The 19177-nt window shown below is 34.1% G+C and overlaps 1 protein-coding gene across 3 annotated transcripts in view; it reads right to left on the bottom strand.

The window, feature by feature from the left end:
- Positions 1–19177, bottom strand: part of GABRB2 (gamma-aminobutyric acid type A receptor subunit beta2) — a 259173-nt gene that overhangs the window by 27297 nt on the left and 212699 nt on the right. For 2 of the 3 annotated variants that reach the window (XM_054489138.2, XM_054489137.2), the window contains exons 8-9: positions 18325–18477; positions 14781–15025 (exon numbers count right to left, since the gene is read on the bottom strand). In XM_054489138.2, coding sequence (XP_054345113.1) covers positions 14781–15025; positions 18325–18477 — 398 coding nt within the window. Of the gene's footprint in view, positions 1–10270; positions 10385–14780; positions 15026–18324; positions 18478–19177 lie in introns of all 3 variants that reach the window. The other variant, XM_054489135.2, reaches the window with a different exon arrangement.

The following is a 19177-nucleotide window of genomic DNA, read 5'->3' on the forward strand; positions in this document are numbered from 1 at the left end:
AGATCTTGATGATCACATCCTTATTTTTTGACAGAGTTTGACATTTCTGATATCACATATATGGCTCCTCAGAGTTGAGACCTGAAGCCTGAGACTCCTGAACCTCGGTCTGCTGCACTGAAGTAGATAATTAATTTGTCTTCGTGAAGACCCATATCTGCAGAGCCACGAGCAACACTGCTATAGGTACATCCAAGATTGGAAAAAAATAATATTAGAGATGACTTTGTCTAAATGTGTCACTGGAATCTTGACTCTCTGGTTCTGGTGACAGCATTGCAAGAAAGGCGGTCAGCATGGGTTTACCTACACCCAGGGCAGGGCAGTTACTGTTCAGGCTTAACTATTCTTTCTTTTTGTTTATTTTTACTTTCCTTCCTCCTTTACTTCTTTCCCCTTTTTCTCTTCCTTGTCTTTTTTCCTTTCTTTCTTTGTTTCTCCCTGTCATTTATTCATTCATTCTTTCTTTCTTTTTTGACATAGAGTCTCACTCTGTCGCCCAGGCTGGAGTGCAGTGGTGCAATCTTGGCTCACAGAAAACCACCTCCATCTCCTGGGTTCAAGCGATTCTCCTGTCTCAGTCTCCTGAGTAGCTGGGATTACAGGTGCCTGCCATTATGCCTGGCTAATTTTTGTATTTTTAGCAGAGATGGGGTTTCACCATGTTGTCCAGGCTAGTCTTGAACTCCTAACTTCAGGTGATCCACCTGCCTCGGCCTCCCAAAGTGCTGGGATTACAAGTGTGAGCCCTTTCATTCTTACTTGACAGCAATAATCATTAGAAATCATTAGAAATGTTTAATGTGCTATATACATGGGGTTGTAATTATCTTGTGTTATTCCAGTTAAAGGCTATATAAATTGGAAAAAGTAGGAATTTTATTTGTGTGTGGTTTGTATGTGTGTGGCAGGTGAGTGTGTGTGTGCATGAGAGAGAGAGGAAAAAAAACGACAATGTAATGAAAAGATCATACTGGCAAGTCAGGCGAGAATATGCACACAGACACACACTCACACACTTACGTATTTTAAAAGTGATATATACTAGTTGTAACAATTACTTAATGAGTACGGTGTATGTTATTTGGGTGATGGATAACCCAAAAGCCCTGGCTGGATCACTATTAAATTTACGCATGTAGCAAAATTGTATCTGTGCCCCATAAATTTATACAAATGAAACAAAAACAGAAACAAACACTTTAGAAAGATATACAGAGAAAAGCAGAAGTGCCCCTACCATCCCATCCCACTCTCCAAATGTAACCACTAGGGAAAAGGTTCTAAAATAAGTAAATGATGCTTGTGTTACTCGTTTTACTTCTGGAAAAATATAAAGTTGATCATTCTTGCACTAACAATAACTCATCGTTCAAGACGCATTAAATGCAAAACATGAAATAATAAATTAGCTATTTTAAAAGTCTCAGAAAAATTTAGAAGACCATATGCTTAACCCAGCATTCCAAGAGGAATTTAGCTATTCCAGAAAACATACAGAGTATAATAGAATAAGTACATGGACAATTTAAAAATTAAAAACTTGTCATAGCATGAATGAGGGCTTGGGGAAAAATATCTGAAATACACATATTAATAAATGTTAATATTTTATTATACCCAGAACTCTTGAAACTGAAAACAAAAAAGCCCTTAATAAAAATGGGTAAGAATAAGAATAGGAAATTCACAGGGAAGCCAATTCAAACTGCATATGAATGTATGAAAAAATGCTCAATATTTTAAGAAATACAATAAATACAAGTTAAAATGACAAGATTATACCCATTATAAACTGCAAAGAGCAATCAACAATCAGTGCTGCTGAAGGGAAAGTGAGAAAGAAGGTCTTATAGATGCATAAATCGTTATATATATGAAAAACTGTTGTAAAGTACTGCTGGTGTTTTTTTTCTCAGGGAGATTGGGATTCAGAGAGTTTTACTTTCTTATATTTTTGACTATTATGTAAATGAAAATAACCATGTGTTTTAAAAATGTAATTAGAAAGAAAAAAATATGGTCACTGTAAAAGGAAAAGATTTATCTGATAAGATTGGTGAGAGAGAGAAAATGTATACAGAAATTAAATATTTTTGCAAGGTTAAGAATACTATCATTCTTTCATAGAGTCTGAATTTTCTGCCATGTTTTATCTAATCCATGTTTATTAAAACATTTATACATGATTTTTTGCCTTTTATGTATTTCTTCCTATTTTTAGAAAAATATTTCAATCTTTGACTTATCTAAAATTTAATTTGGAGAAAGGGGTAGGTTAGATACATGGTATTATATTTAAATACTCCCAAATCATTGCTCACTGTTTATTGAATAGTTCACAGATTTCCAATGATATGAAATTATACTTTTATTAAGAACTTAAATTTGTTATGCTCTAAATCAACTTATGTTTCCTTTACATAGAGAACATTGGGCCAGTGCTATATTGCATTCACTGCTGTGATTTTATCAGTCACTTAAACTTCTAGTACAAAAATTCTTCTCTAAAATTTTTCACTTTCTGGATTCCTCACATACATACTTTTCTTTCAAATAAACTTTAGAGTTATTGGGTCAAATTTCTAAAATAAACCACCAAAGAAATAAAATCAAAAATAAAACCCATTGGTTTCCAATGACATTACACAAAGCTCATAGAATACTTTAGAAAAAACTAATCTATTATAAATTTTACCTTTAAAAAATACTTTAAAAAAACACAAAGTTTTCTGTGCACATGTACCCTAAAACTTAATAATAATAAAATTAAAAAAATCTTATTACTGCAAAAAGGGCTCTTTCCTTCCATTATATTTTTGTTATTGTTTATATATTCTCTATATAGGAAAAAAGCTGTGGGAACTTCCCAAACTTCTCATATTGTTTCTAAGTCTTTCGCAGTTAATTCCCTTAAATTTTGTTTGAATAAATTGTTGTTGTTCTTGTTTAAGAGTAAAATTATTTCTTATCCTTTTCCAATATTCCTTACTTTCCCTAATGTAATTTTATTAGCTGTTTTTTTTAAAAAAATAAACAATAGTGGTGATGGCGGGCATCCATTTCTTGTTCTAGCCTGAACTGTTCCATCCTAAGCCAAGAGGCAAGAGTCAGAGTTTTTCATAAGAAAGGTAGATAAAGAGAAATAAAGACAGAGACCCAGGCAAGGAAGCATTCTTCACTTTCTAATTTCCTAAGAGATTTTAAATTTATAACCAAGAATGAATATTACATTTTTGTTAATTTTTGTTAATGTCCTTTTTGGTATCTATGGAAAGGCTATAATATAAAAATATATTATATATATTTTATATATTTATTATATATATATATATAAAGTTTTTCACCCTTTCAACTCATCTATATGGAAAATATTACCCTTATAATTTGAAATAGCACTCTGTGGTTATGAGGTAGTTTGCTTTCTGTATTTTCTGGATTTCACTTGAAAAATTAATTTTAAAAAATTTTCCCCACTAATGTTCACCAGTTAAGTGGGTCCATTGTTTCCTTCACATGCTTTTGTTTTTGAAATATAGTTTTGGTAGCTTATTTATGTTATGTGACCATCTAAATCATTTGGAAGTTTTTCCTTCTCTTTGCTATTATTTACAAGAGTTTAAATACCACTAGAGGTATCTGAATTTTCATGTCTGATAGAATTCATTGTTGAAATCTTATGGGCTAGATGCTCTTTTTGAGTGGGAATTATATTTTTCTGTCAATTTTGTTAAGTTCATCTTTAGTTAATTGGTCGTTTTTCTTTTCTATTTCATCTAGGCTAATTTTTTTCTAATTCACAGTTTCTAAGGATGTCATGAATTATATATTCACATTTTCTAAGATCTTTGCATAGTTTTCTTTTAATTTCCCCTTAATGTTTAATTGTTATGCTTTTAAAAATTACCATTTTGGTATATTCATATTGTCTTCCTCTTTGTTTCCTTAATAGCCTTTTCCTTTATCAATTATGTCTTTATTTTACTTGTGGGTTATTTTACTTTTATTTTCTAATTTGTTAATTTATAATTGATCTTGATTATTCCTTCTGCTTTATTTAGGTATTTTGTTGCTGAACTTTTTCTAACTTCTTAAATTGTATGTTTAATTCAGTTTTTAAAATTACTTGCTAGAAAGATGTTTTAAGCTATGGCCATCTCACTGTTAAGTAATTTAACCACACAACTGAGGATTAATTATGTAGTATTTAAAATTAGTATTATTTTCTAAATGTTCTTCAATTTAATTTTTATTGTATCTTTGACACATGACTTATACATAAAAGAGTTTATACAAACAGTAAAATTTATAATTATACCACTTAACGTTTCTGTCATTTCCTCCTTTGATTTCCTATCACTTCAATTTATTTGGATGCTCTTTTGATTTAAATTATATGATGTATAATGATTGTATCTTTATTTGGAATAGTAATTATGATTATAAAACTATCTCTTGGTTGTGATACTTTTATCTTAAATTCATCTTTATATAGTAATAATGATCAATTCTCAGCTTTCTTCAGATTTGTAATTGCCTCATTTGTTTTTTCCCATGACTTTATTTAGAACATTTTCTAATACCTTTACTTTAGAAATATCTCTATTATAAAGCATTTTGTTGGGTTGGTTGCTAGATTCAATCTGAAAATCTTATTCTTTCCATAGATGAGTTGATATATGCTCTACACAGAGAAGCTTGGCCTTAATTTTGTCATCTGAATTTATGCTCTAAATTAGCTTTCTAGTCATCTTTATCTCTATTTCTGACATCAAAATTTAGCTACATCATCTGTATCTTTCTTCATTTCCTTCAGGTTATGAAGGGTTTTTGTAAGATTTATTATCAGTTTTTACATCTTCTACTATAATGGTCCTCAGGCTATCATGCTGTAGTGTATACCACAAAAACCTGGGGCACAGAAAAATGTAGATTACTAAGCTTTCCCCACTAAAGATTTTGATCTATATTTTCTCAGGTAGAATCTACTTTTAAGCAGATGTCACGAGTGACTCTAGGTTGGCAATCTATGATAGATCCCTTGAGAAACACTGTCATAATGGTGATCTACGTTATCTATGCTGATTTTATTATTAATCTTTAACTTCTGGATTCATAAACTCTAAAAATAAAAGCGTAAATACTAAGTTCTTGTTATAAATTAGCAAACAAACATCTCCTCTCTCCTCAAAAATACCCCTGCATAATTTTAGTTTACATCATAAGATTATTCTCCTGTTTCACTGTTTTCACACATATTTAGTATCTAGCTTTTTAAAATATTTCAATTCTGTTTTATTTGGCAACCTTAACTCCTGGACATGTATAGCTTTAGTTCTACATGTTATCTTTAGTTCTAAATGCCAGCACACTGGTCTTTCCTGTTCCAAAGTTCCTAACTTTGACTACATTTTATCGGAGGCTAGATTGTTGTATTACAATATTATTTCCCACAAATAAGGACTCACGGACACTATTCCTTAATATCTTGCAAATTGAGGATAAAGTATCTTTCATTTGTCATTATGTATCAATAGTAATAACTTAGGTTATACTTTCTCCCTCTCAGAAACTTATAAGAAATTTTCCATTGTCTAACAATATTTAACATGCTGTGGAGTATATTGAAACCTAACTTTTTTTTCTCCCTTGTAGCTCATTCACTTTTTCTTAACTGGAAATTTAGTAATTTCAGAGGAATATAATAAGTAGTTAAATATGTTGTATAATTTTTAATCTTGGAACCCATTACACCCTTTTAAACTTGTTATACATACCTGTAAATAAATTAATTAATGCAATTATTAATTAATTTCAAATGGTGCTAATAGGAATAGCAAAATTTTTCCAGGGAACAACCTGGTAATTAGCAGGATTCACTACTTTCATTACATATATGTACAAATACAGAATGTACATCATAGTAGTTAAGTATGTAGCTTCTGTAGTCATATTTTCTGTTCAACCACTGCTTAGCTATCTAACATTAAGAAAGTTAATCATGTTCTCCGGGTCTCAGCTCACTACTCAAAAGAATATAATAATAACAATATGGGGTAATAATAAAGACTGACATAATATATGTAAATTGTCTAAGCATATAGTAGGCATTCAAGAAAGGTTTATTATGTTATTATTATTATTATTTTGAGATAGAGTCTCCCTCTTTCACCCAGGCTGGAGAGCAATGGTGCAGTCTTGGCCCATTGCAACCTCCACCTTCGAGGCTCAAACAATTATCCTGCCTCTGCCTCCCTTGTAGCTGGGACTGCAGGCATGTGCCACCATACCCAGATAATTTTTGTACTTTTTCTAGAGACAGGATTTTACCATGTTGCCTAGGCTGGTCTTGAACTCCTGGGATCAAGTGATCTGCCTGCCTCAGTCTCCCAAAGTGCTGGGATCACAGGTGTGAATCACTGTGCCTGGAGAAGAAGTGTTTATTATTATCAGCATTTCTATAATTAGATTCTGACATTAGACTTAAATATTTTTTTATTCCATTTTTTTTCCATTCTTTACTAACATTAAGGTTCTGCATGGTTAATCCACAGTACCTGTTCTGTATATTTATTATGCTTCCTCTAAAAGATTTTTGTCCATACAACTTTTTCCTCTGCATTTGGCATGATTTACTATAGCCTGAACTTTGTGCTACTGCCTTGACTTTTTGGCCAAATTGATTATCTTTCTTACTGTTTTAGATTGATTTGTTAGTTTCATAAGGATTGCTTTGCCTTCATTTTCCCTCTTTTAATCGCTTCTTGTTTATTATTTTATTTTTGATTTTTGGTTTCACATATTCTTTCAATTTTGGTGAGAAAATATTTTGTTACAGGAAGTTTTAATTTATCTTGAAATATACTTTTTAAATATACTTTTAAAATACTTTTTAATACATTTTTAGTATCTTGAAATAAACTTTTTTTTTTTTTTTTTGGAAATGGAGTCTTACTCTGTCATCCAGGCTGGAGTGCGGTGGTGCAACCTCGGCTCACTGCAACCTCCACCCCCTGGGTTCAAGCATTCTCCTGCCTCAGCCTCCCTAGTAGCTGGGATTACAGGCACCCACCATCACACCCAGCTAATTTTTTGTATTTTTAGCAGAGACATGGTTTCACCATGTTGGCCAGACTGGTCTAGAACTCCTGACCTCAAGTGATCCGCCCACCTCAGCCTCCCAAAGTGCTGGGATTACAGGCGTGAGCCACCACACCCAGCCAAAATATACTTTTTTTAAAATATAAGAGTCATTATCTGTCTTTGCATGTTGAGGTCTTCTCCTTGCCTTCCCCATGTGGTAGTTTTCTCGCATAGCTGTCATGCTGTTTCTTTGTTTAGATGCTTCATCTTGATGGAGACATTACTTCTGGGTTTTCCCATATGTTCACTTATAATTTAGGTAGATTTCTTCTGATTCTGCTTGCACTAATTACTGGATCTGCTTATGCATCTCTGCATCTTTGCAGAGCCTCAGTTTGAGCTGGGTGTTGATAGTTTCTATTTCATTTTTCTATTGACATTTTATTATTGATGGCTTTTGGAAAGAGAGGATAGAGACTAGACATGGGATTTTGGAGTCTTCTCTCTCTCCTCTTCTCCAGCACTTATCACAATTGGACCAAGTTAAACATGTTTTCTGTTTCTTCCTCATTTGTGGGAGTGCAAGGTAATTGTGTGCGTATACACTGTGTGTATGTGTTTATATGTACGTGTGTGTACTACCACACTCTCAGATGGCTATTAGGTATGTAAACTATCATAGAACCTTTCTAGTGAACAACCTGATAATAGATATCACCCCTTTAGAGTCATATAACTTTGAACCTAGCAAATCCATTTTAAGAAATATATCAGGAACAATGGTGTGTAAACCTGTCAGCAATGTGATGTTTATTTTATAGTTGTTTATAATGGAAAATCACTTAGAAACAATGCAAACATCAAACAATAGGTGCTCATTGAATATATGTTAAATAAATTATGGCACACACATTCAATTACATATCTTATAGCTATTAGAAATGGTGTATACTTATACTAAAAGATATGAAAAGTTAACTAGGAAATAACTGTATACAGAAGAGTAGAATATGATTTTTATATAAAATATGTCATTAAATGTGAATAAAAGGCAATGTTGATAATGATTACATCTGTGTGGGAGTGTGCAGGTGATTTTCACTATCTTTTGTGTAATTTTAAGAATGACCATGAATTTGTTTTGTAATCAGAAAAATAGTTATAGAACTAAATAAAATCTGAGAAAGATACACAATCCCTGCCACCATCTCCAGAATAATTACAACTATTATTTGAATGTCCTTTGCTTGGTACTACATAAGGCCGTTAGTATAATTATCTCACTTATTCTTCTCAGCAGTTGTATAAGACAGAAATTCGTATTTTTAGTTTTCAGTTGAGGAATTAAAGCTTGGAAAGGTTAAACATGTCTAATGTCACACAGCTTATAAATGACAATGCTTGAATATGAACCCAGTTCATATAGCTATAAAATCCACTAGTCTTCCCAGTACCTTTTGCAATTGTAACATATATCTTGATGCTCTTATAGGTTATAAGTTTACTAGAAAGCTTGTTATTTGAACTTTCAAATACTAGACCTTATTTCATAGTGTGAACTTAAAAAAGGACTCAAAGGACAGCATAAAGACATATCCAACATAGAAAAGTATAAAAACAAAAGACGTTAGAATTCATATTTCAATGTAGAATTCATATTTTCATTGAATATTTCTGTTAATATGATATTTTATGAGATAGAGGAAGAGGTATTAACAAATTAGTGTTCAAATCATGAGATAAGAGAGTATTAACCCTTTCAAGCCATCAACTGGACAATTTAATGCACCAATGAGCAAATTTTCAAAAATATCCTCATCATCTGAGGATATCCTGAATTTTCATGCAGTTTTACTCAGTCTTTACAATAATCATGTAGTGTGTTTGATTTTGGTTTTTAGAAATACAGCCTTCTTCAATCATTTTCATCATAAATCCAACTTCCATACATGTTTTCTTCTACATAATTAACAATTGACCCAGAATAATGCCCAATCAAATCAGTCTACTTTAATTTCAACAAGCGTAACTAAAGTTAAAAAATAAGGACAGCAGCAACAACATCAATGAGATAGTCTGAGAGCACAGACATAGTAGGTGATGGAATGTTTAGGGGATTGGAACAAAAAATAGTGATTAACAAAATTTCAAACATCTCTTCCATAATTTAATTATTACTATTTACTAGACTTTGTTACTATATAACACAAGTAATGAAGTCAAAAAGTGACAAAATACCAGCACAAAGGAGCAATTCAGTAGCTTATCCATTCTGTCCCCTACCCCAATGGCAACAACAATGATGTATTAAAGATTCTGGAGTCAAAGCCACAAAATTAAGGGATAGCCTGATACTTAGAACATATAATAATGGAAGCACTTCTGGCATCAAGTCCTCATAGAAAAGATTCACAAATATCCAATAGCATTTGCTAAACACTGGAGTTGAACAAGTAGTAGATGATAGGGTGGAATGGTGACAATTATCATTTTCCTCCTCCAATTTGGAGGGCAATATGAATGACAACTTGCCAATTAAGATCACCAACACATGAGGATTCAGAAACTAAACTATGAGTCAAAAACAGGCTTTCTTTAGAGTTCATTTAAGTCAAGAGTTTTGGTAAACAACAATGTCAATTATTGGCTTTTATCTATCATTATAATAATGATGAGCCTGCCAATACAATACCTATTTGTAAAATAAGTAACAAGAAATCAACAAGGACTTGATGCAAGCATAACATTCTTAGATACAAGTTAGTAATGTAGACAAATTTCTGAATTCTCAGCCAACCAACAAAAGAAATGTTTAATTCACTTATTCAATCCAAAGAGTCTGAAAAAAGCAAACACAACAACAAAACTAAGAAATAATGACACTCTTTTCCTCTCAGTACAAATGAAAAAGATTCTCAAAATATGATCCATTTAATTTCTTTCCCTAACACAACAATAATTCCTGAGCGAAACACTGAAGCTTAGGTTCACCAAAGCTATACTGAAAAAGCAAACCTAGGAAAGTCCCAGTAAGGTCTCCTGAAAAAGTTTTAACTTATCCCCAAGACTCCGTGGATACATGTTCATAGGTTATCTGCAAAGACCCCGCACATTTTTTAAGGGAACAGCTAAACAAATTGGCCCCAACAGAAATACAAATAAATGGATTAAAAACTGGCTATCTAACCGTATACAGAGAGAAATCGTAATTGGTAGTCCGTCTAGTTGGGGAGAGGTTTCCAGTAGGGTCCCACAAGGATCGATATTGGGTCCCATTTTGTTTAATATCTTTATAAAAAATCTGGAAGACAAAGTAGAGAACGTGCTAATTAAGTCGATTGATGCTACTAGATTAGGCCTGATGGTTAAAGTAAATTGGATATAGATAAATGCTACTGGCCTTTAGAAATCCTTTAGATAAAGGCTAACAGAGAATGGGAATTTGAGTAAGTTTTTTAAAAATGTTTTGTTTTAAAAACATCAAATTCCAAGCAGTAGAAATAAATTGATTGAAAATATCTTAGTGGCTTTACATTAGAAAAGATTACACACAATGGATAAAGACAACACAAAGAGTCACAGCACCCATGAATGCAGAATAAAGAACACCCTTAAATGGAGATCTCTGTGGTGCAGCTTTCATTAGAAAACTGTTGGCTGCAGGTGCATTTGATATGTGCAAGTACCACGGTGGAAAGAGGCAAGAATAACTTGATTCTCAAATATGCATGTTCTTAGTATTTGGCAGAAAAATAAACAAGGAAACAATATAAAGCTTAAAAGAAAAGTAAGAGGAGTTGAAACTTGAAGCTATGGGCAAGAACAGTGGGTGAAATCAATCAAAAGCAAATTCCATTAGGACACACACAGACACACACACACACAGACACACACACACACACAAACTAGAAGAATGCAAGGGAAAATAGGAAAGACTCTCCTAGCATTAGAATAAAGATCATGTTTAAACTACTCCAAAGGACACTTGGGAAAAAATATTCAGTAGACCTCATGTTGGTTTAAAGTTTATTTTTAAAATCTTAGTACTTTACTACTTAACTTCTCACATGAAGACAACGGTGAAAGTGACACTTGCTTATAAACTTTCATGTGCAGGTAGCTGGGATTTTTCAGGTGAAATCAACTAAGTTGGAATACATAAACTAACATGGAATTAGCTTTTCAGTTTTTGATTTTTTTTTTTTTTTTTTTTTGCCAGCACACTTGTATGTACACTAGAGAAGGATAGAAAAATCCAGATCAGATAAAAGCTTGCTATGTGACCTTGGCTACTTCACCTTCTTTAGGCACATAGGCTTTTACATCAGTGAAATGATAGGATGGGAATTATTTTAAGAGCTGCAAATTCACTTATTAAAACAAAAATTTAAGAGAAGCTAATATAAAAAAGAGGCTGAAAAAATTGCGGTAGCATCTGCTGAATCAACACTGGGCTCCCACCTGGGCAGGCTTCCTGTTTTCAACCCTCCCTGACCTCAGGACAGAGCACAGCTCAAAAATCACTTTGGATAATCTGACACACTCCTTCCATCTTTAGGAAATCACCAAAGGAAGGTGAAAAATTTAATCCCACTCCTGATTTTCCCAGAGCAGCCAACAATGCTTAGCTGATTATAAGTGCTTGATCTTGGAAAAAAAAAATAACTATAGAATTACAGTTGAAAAGAAGGGACATTCTTGATAAGAAATGGGGTGGTATTATTCATGATGCTGACACAAAAGACAGCACCGCATAATCAGGAGCAATGTGGACCTCCTCTAACCTTTCATGCTGGGTGAACAAAGAAAGAGTGGGAGTCTGGAAAGTTTGATGGTCAGCGTTTTGTTTTAATCTAATCAAAATGGGTTGTAGGTTTTCTGCTCTAAGAAATAATTAATAAAGTTTGATGCAGTTGATTTGCTATAGATTTTACAGCTAATACCCTTTGAAAAATGATTTTCTTGATTTGACTTTAAAACTTCTAACATAAAACATTCCTGTCTAAACAATACACTGCTTTAGGGATGCTACTGCATTCCACATGGTAGAGCATGTAGAACACACATACTAGCATCACCAATAAGTATGGGGACTGCAAATTTCATTTTAAAAAGTAATAATGCCTACTACTTATTATATTTTAATATTTTATTAATATTTATCTCTTCCTGAGTGCTTACCATGTATTGAGGAGTATATTACCCTCTTTCCACATTATCACAATTATGTTCATGAATAACTTTATAAGAGAGGAATTAACTCCATTTCACAGATGAGAAAACTAAAGGGCCAGAGAGGTTAAATTTTTTGTCTACTGTCACACAGATGTTAAATGGGAAGGTAAATATTGAACTTGAAAGACTTTAAAATATTTGTTCAGAACAATTGTTCTAAATCATGACTCATGATGTCTTGATTCTTACACATGCTGCTCAAAGAAAATGGAGAAACAACTTTGCTAAAGAATATTTAGACAACAAAGATATTATTTTTTCAGTACCTCAGTTTCTCATGTTTGAAAACAAGAAGTTACGGGGAAGCTATCCTGCGCACTGCCAAATGTGTAGCAGCAACCTGGGCCTCTACACACTAGATACCAGTAGTAAACCTCATCCCCTAGTTTTTACAATGAAAGATGTCTCCAGACAATGCCTAATGTCCTCTGAGAGAAGAAAATGACCCTGTTTTGAGAACCACTGAAAAATACTAAATAATCTCTGGTATCTTTTTTGTTCTCTCATATACCATCACTTGAATTGTAGGGTCTACCTTCAGCCAAGAGGATAGGCTTTTCACCACTATGGGGTAACTGCCTAGTGAACTTTTCTCTATTTCCATTTTAGAACTATCTGAAGCTCTGCAGGTTCAGTTTATATAAAACCTCCTCTCTCTAGGTCTTAACTTTATCATTTAAATGCAAATTGGTATAAAAAATAGGGTAGATGAAAGTGAAGAGATCAGATGCGATCTTATTAAGTCAGCCTTGCATTATGCAATTGATTTAGACTCATTTTGAAGTCCTATGAGATAGCATTATTTGTTTGTTTGTTTGTTTATTTATTTATTTATTTATTCTCTTCTCTTGTCTAAGACTACTATGTCAGGAAAATCAGAAAATAGGTTTAGAAAATACTCTTTCATTTGACAGCCTGAGAGAACCATAATGGTAAATTGGAATCTATTGGCAGATTCCAATAAGTAAAACCTTGGGTGTGGGAAAGAATTTGACAATTTCCTAGACCCTTATGGTTTTTTGGTTTCCAAGGGCCATACCTAAAATTTGCATTGTTGCAAATATCATCTTCTAAGCAAGAAGTGCCTTGGATTAGAGAAGAGTCTAAAACCAAATATTAGACCTATGGATATGTGAAAAACATTACTGAGTTAGAAGCTTCCATATGGTTTGCTCCAAATACAACTCAATGGCAGAGATTATTTATGTTTTGCTATCCTTGGAATTAATTTGAAGTTAGAAACATCAAAACATCAAGGAAATGATCAGCTTCTGTTATAATTAATAATTCCAAATGGTTTAAGAGGATTGATTAATGTTTTCCTAGTCCCATCATGATGAACTATTTATTGGTCCAATATTAGACACTACTTTATAAACAGTATTTAGGGCAGATATGAAAATAGACTTTTCTTTGGCTATTGCTAAAGGTCTAAATGTGCCCTCTGGGAAAATACATATACAAGTATTCTGTTAGTGCAGAAAGTGCTATAACAGGAAGCCAGGTGAAGTTTAATATTGAGAGTAAAGAGAGCTGGCTCTACTGGGACTACCATCAAAAACCTTAAAGTGGTGATTCTCAAATTTGGATGCAGATTAGAATAACCTGGGGAACAATTAAAAATTATGTTGCCCATGCTTTCTCCAAGAAAATCAAATCAGATTTTCTGGGGAAGGGACCAAGGCTTCAGTATTTTTTTTAATCTGTTCAGGTCATTCCATTGGCACCCATGATTGAAAACTACTGACTTAACAAATAAACAGCATTTATAGTTTTGTGGGAATCTTTGACCATGTCTGACTTAAGCAAGATGGTGGCCTCATCTAGTCAAATGCTGCAATGATAAGTGGTATATGTGCAAGGCATTGTCATTTAAGGAGAAAACTATTTGTCTTTTCCGCCTACTCTTCTTATGTTCTTCTGATTGTTTCAAAGAAAAAGTCTCAGTTTTTTGCTTGGTAGGTCTGTAACACATCTCTATACTTGCTTATCTTTCCTTTAAGTCAAAGAGAATGCAGATTTCAGGGCCAGAGACTTCATCTAGTATAAATTAGAACTTAATGATATAGTTTTTAAAATTTGTTACTTATATATTTGTAAAGCTATTGTCCAGCAAGTAATACTGACTGAAGCAACATTAAATTTCCTTTTTAAATAAATTAGGTGAATACATTTAAAGAATGCATAAATAATTATAGGTACTATACTCATATGTGAGAAAGCATCACAAAGGTCTTCTCATATTTGGGCACTCCTCTTGTTAATGGAAAGGGCATCCAAATCTTGTGTCATGAGTTTGGTCCCTAATTGTGCATCCATCATTAATTGTGTGCTTTGGGGAAAATTACCCATTCTCTTCCCTGGGCTTGGTTTCCTCATTTGCTCAACAAGGTCATCAACCTGTATTGCTAGCATTCTTCCATGAGTTTAAGAAGCAAGGAAGGCTTGCCCTCCGAATTTACCTTGTTGACATCCAGGCGCATCTTCTCATTGTTGGCACTGGCAGCCTTCTCAGCTGCTTTCTTTTGGCGTTGGGGCCCCCTCCCAAAGAAGATGTAGTTGACTAGGGCATATTCCAGAAGGGCCATGAAAACAAAGACAAAGCACCCCATCAGGTACATGTCAATGGCCTTCACATAGGGGATTTTAGGGAGAGTTTCCCGGAGGTGGGTGTTGATTGTGGTCATTGTGAGGACAGTTGTGATTCCTGAAAAAAAATGGGAGAGTTAGAGTAATAACGTTCCTATCTCTTTTCTTCTTTCATAACAGCTAGAAAGGTCATCTATATTCATTTTCTCATTCATATATGCCACAATCTATTTATTGGGCCCTTATTATTGCATGCCAGCCCTAGGATAGGGTATGGAGATAGGTACAAATTAACTTACAGTGATCACTGAACGTTTTGATACCTTCTTTTAATTAAATTTTTGTATTTATAGTTATATGTCTAGTGCGGGGTTAAAATGTGAATTAAATGCTATGATGGGCACATGTGTAAGGTAAGAGTTCAGAATGTGGAGAGGACTCTAGGTCAACTTTCTGATGTGGCAGGGATGAGGTTAGGAAATAGAGACTTTTGAGCTGATTTCTGAAGAATGAGTGAAAGTCACCCAGGCAACCCAGAACTGGGGGTCAAAAGTCATGTTTGACTTATGGGGACTGCTGGTGGAGAGAGTTTTTATATCAAGGTTGGATTTGGGGGAGAGTACACAGCCCATTACCATGATCTCTGGAAAATCATTGTGGGTACATTGCAGGACAGGATGGGAAGAATCGTGAGAAGAGTGGAGGTTAAGGGCCATGCAGAGAGCCTAATGGGGGAGTTTGAACTTAAAATTAAAGGCAATGTGGAGCAGGGGCCAGCTTCAAGCAAGGAGGCAATTTGCATTTAGAACAATCACTGTGGTGACAGTGTGGAGGATGGGGAGAAGCAGGCATGGCAGGAGTAAAGAATGCCAGTTAAGAGGTTTTCAGAGTAATCCAACTGAATGATGGAAGTGAAGTCAATTAAAATAACAGCAAGGGTACTGAAATTAAAGAATATATTATACAGGCAATATCAATAAATGATTATAAACATTTGGGAATTAGAAGTGGAGGGTAACAGAGAAGCAGGAACCATAGCCCTCATGTATGTGGATCAGACAGGCACATAATGCCCAGATAAATAACACAGATGCATTCTAGGACTCCTTATGGAAAATGTGACACTGGGTCAGGCTGTAATTGTTTGTCCTGTTGAGCTGGTATCTCTGACAGTGGGAAGTAGTTTCCCTCTAAGCTGTGATCGGAAGGTAAATGCACTGAAAGTCCAAGGTCCTGAGTATGATAAAGTCCAGCTTTGTAGCAAAATAGTGATGTGAAAATAGACAAAGCTCAGAGGTCAAGATCACACAGATGGAAAGTTGTAGAGCTGCCACTGGAATGAGAATCTTTCTGACTCAGAGATCCAGGCCCTTAAACACTATCCAATAACACATCCTGAAAGTTAAATTTCATTCCTATGATTTTGGGGGGGACACAGTTTTCTGATTTAATTTTATCTCACTAGTAATAATGTCATAGTTTCTATTTTGTTTTTATACTCCACCAAGAAACAGCTATAGAAAAAATAAATCTGAGCATTTGTTTCTGAGCACGCCCATAAAACCTTGGTCTTGCTTTAGATACAGGTATCTTACATTTCTCATGTCCTCTTTATAGCCATCATTTTGAGACATTTTCCAGTTTCAATTTTCTCTTCATCATTTCAACTATGGATGATCCTGTATCATACGTATATAATAAAACTGACATTGCTGATTTTACTATTTATCTAAATCTCATTTTAAAGTATTTCTGAACCTAGTAATAAATTGCTCACATAAAGACATTTTAAAAGTGTCTTCTAAAGAGTTAATAAATTATTTATTGTTCCTGTAATAGATACAAAAAAGACATGTTTCAACTTTGGAAAAATGGGATATTTGCAAATTTTATTCACTCTTTCATTCAGCAAATGTTTACTGAGCACCATTCCCCATGCAAGACACTGCAGATATAAAACTAGATATGGACCTTCCCTCCATGGATCTTTCATTGCTGAAGGGGAAAAGGACAACACACAACTAAGAAAACATAAGTTGTAACTGTGGTTAGTCTACACACAGGGGAGGTCTATGGTACTGCAAGTGTATATATCACAGGTGCTTGACTCAGCCTGGGAGGTCATTCCTTCTCCTTCCTCCCATCCTTGAGCCACATAACTTAATCTTAACCCAGTAGCCGAAGTGATCCCTTTAAAACAGAAATCAAATCATGCCACTTTTATGCTCAGTCAATGGCTATTTCATTCAAAATAAAAGCAAAGCCTTTGTCCTGGCCTATCATCCCTTTGTAATAACCCTTTTGTGATCTTTTAGGCCTCTTTCCCTAACATTATCTTTGCTACTCCCCCTGAACTCACTTGGCCTCATTAGCCTCCTGCTGACACTGTTGGTTTATTCCTACCCAGGGCCTTTGCAGTAATCTGGAATATTATCACCCAGATATCCACATTGCTCTTAATCTTCAAGTCTTAGTTCCAATGACAACTTCTGAGTGAAGTCGGCCCTAATTATTCTAAACTGAACTTCTAGCAAACCCATGCCCCCTTGCTTTATATCACTCTATAGATTTACCACATTGTATAATTTATGTGGTTATTAAATTTATTGTATATCTTTTACTGCTAGATATAACTTTCAGAAAACTGCTCTATCTCCAGTGCTTAGTACAATTAGCATACATTAAGTATTTAACAATTATTTGTTGAATAATAAATGAGTGGTTCTTCTAAGAAAGTAATGATTGAATTGAGATCTAATGGTAAAAGTGAACAATTCAACATTTTAAAGGGAATAGTCAGAATCCACAATAATCAAGATTGTGTAAAAGGCCATAAATTTACTTTACCTGAAGTTAATAACAAAAATGTTCATAAAATGAAATTTATTCTCCTTTTGTGTTTGTTAGAAAAAAAAAGCATAAGATGAGAGATGCCACAGATTACTTCTCAATATTCTTACTTGTTGTCTCTTGCCTTAGTCATGCTACTCTGAAATGTTAATAAGACTTTAGAATTCTTTCTGCTTATCCATTTGCTACACACATCTTCTTGTCTTTCATGCAGAAAAAAACGTAGAAGGGAGGTCTTCTTAGGTAAAGAAGCACAGATACAAATTGAACAATTATGCAAGCAATACTATATGAAATATGTTTCAATAAAAATATCAAACTGATGGGACTAATCTCATTATCAACAGCTATACGGTTAACTAATACTGACATGAAAGAGCTTTACTTCGTGTTTAATTTATTTAATGCTGAATCAGATCACCCAAAGTCTCATAGCGAAACTCTTGCAGTGTGAGAGGTTCAGTTGCTTCATGCACCACAAATTTCAGGATAAGGAAAACGCGTGCATGCGAACACAGAAATGTACACACAGAGTCAAAATCCACAAGCAGTAATAAAATGGCCTACCTAATGCCACCCTTGCAGCTGAAGCATCGTAATTAATCCAGAAGGAGACCCAGGAGAGGATGGTAATCAGGATGGAAGGCATGTACGTTTGCAGGATAAAGTAGCCAATGTTTCTCTTAAGCTTAAAGCTGAGGGATAACCTGGGATAGGACCCTAGAAAGGCAATTTTAGAACATCATCATTATCAATCAATATTTATAGGATACTTTTCTTTAAAGGTCCATAAACAGTACATCTTCTCTCAGTTCAGTTTTAGCTCTTAGTGAAGGACACTTTCTTCTGCAAAAGTAGTCTGAGAGCCCGAGTTTCTAATTACCAGGAGTTACTCAGTGTGGAATGCATCCTGTACTCACCAGTAATTAAAAGAATTCCAGCTCTTCCTTACTCAGCCTCATAGAGTGAATCAAACATACCCCTCCTCTGTAATTGTTAGGACAATTTGGGACAGTTCTTTTTTTCATTCTTTCAGTTGTTCCTTAGTAAGTTCATCCTGTAAGTTTAATCTTATATGAGAGTGAGGCTGCATGTTCTGGTCATAGTAAAAGAAAACTCTTCTCAAGACACAGATCGCCGTTTAAGTCTGTGATCAGTGGTGATGTTTCAGGGAATGCAGGTTTTTGTAGGTTTTCACGTATATGCATTCTTTTCTTTTTTAATAGTTTCATTGCTTCCATTGGAGTTCTAAAAGTATACCTTACCAACCAAAAGGTGGAGACCCATTGCTTTTGAGCAATATTTGTGGGAGATACAACTAAAGAATCAGCTTCCTAAATCTGGGTTCCTTGATTGTGATGACCTGGGCAATTACCCTTTAATAAAACAAGACAAATAACAGAGCACAATCTTAGACTAT

The sequence above is a fragment of the Pongo pygmaeus genome, chromosome 4, assembly GCF_028885625.2.
Source record: "Pongo pygmaeus isolate AG05252 chromosome 4, NHGRI_mPonPyg2-v2.0_pri, whole genome shotgun sequence".
NCBI lineage: Eukaryota > Metazoa > Chordata > Mammalia > Primates > Hominidae > Pongo > Pongo pygmaeus.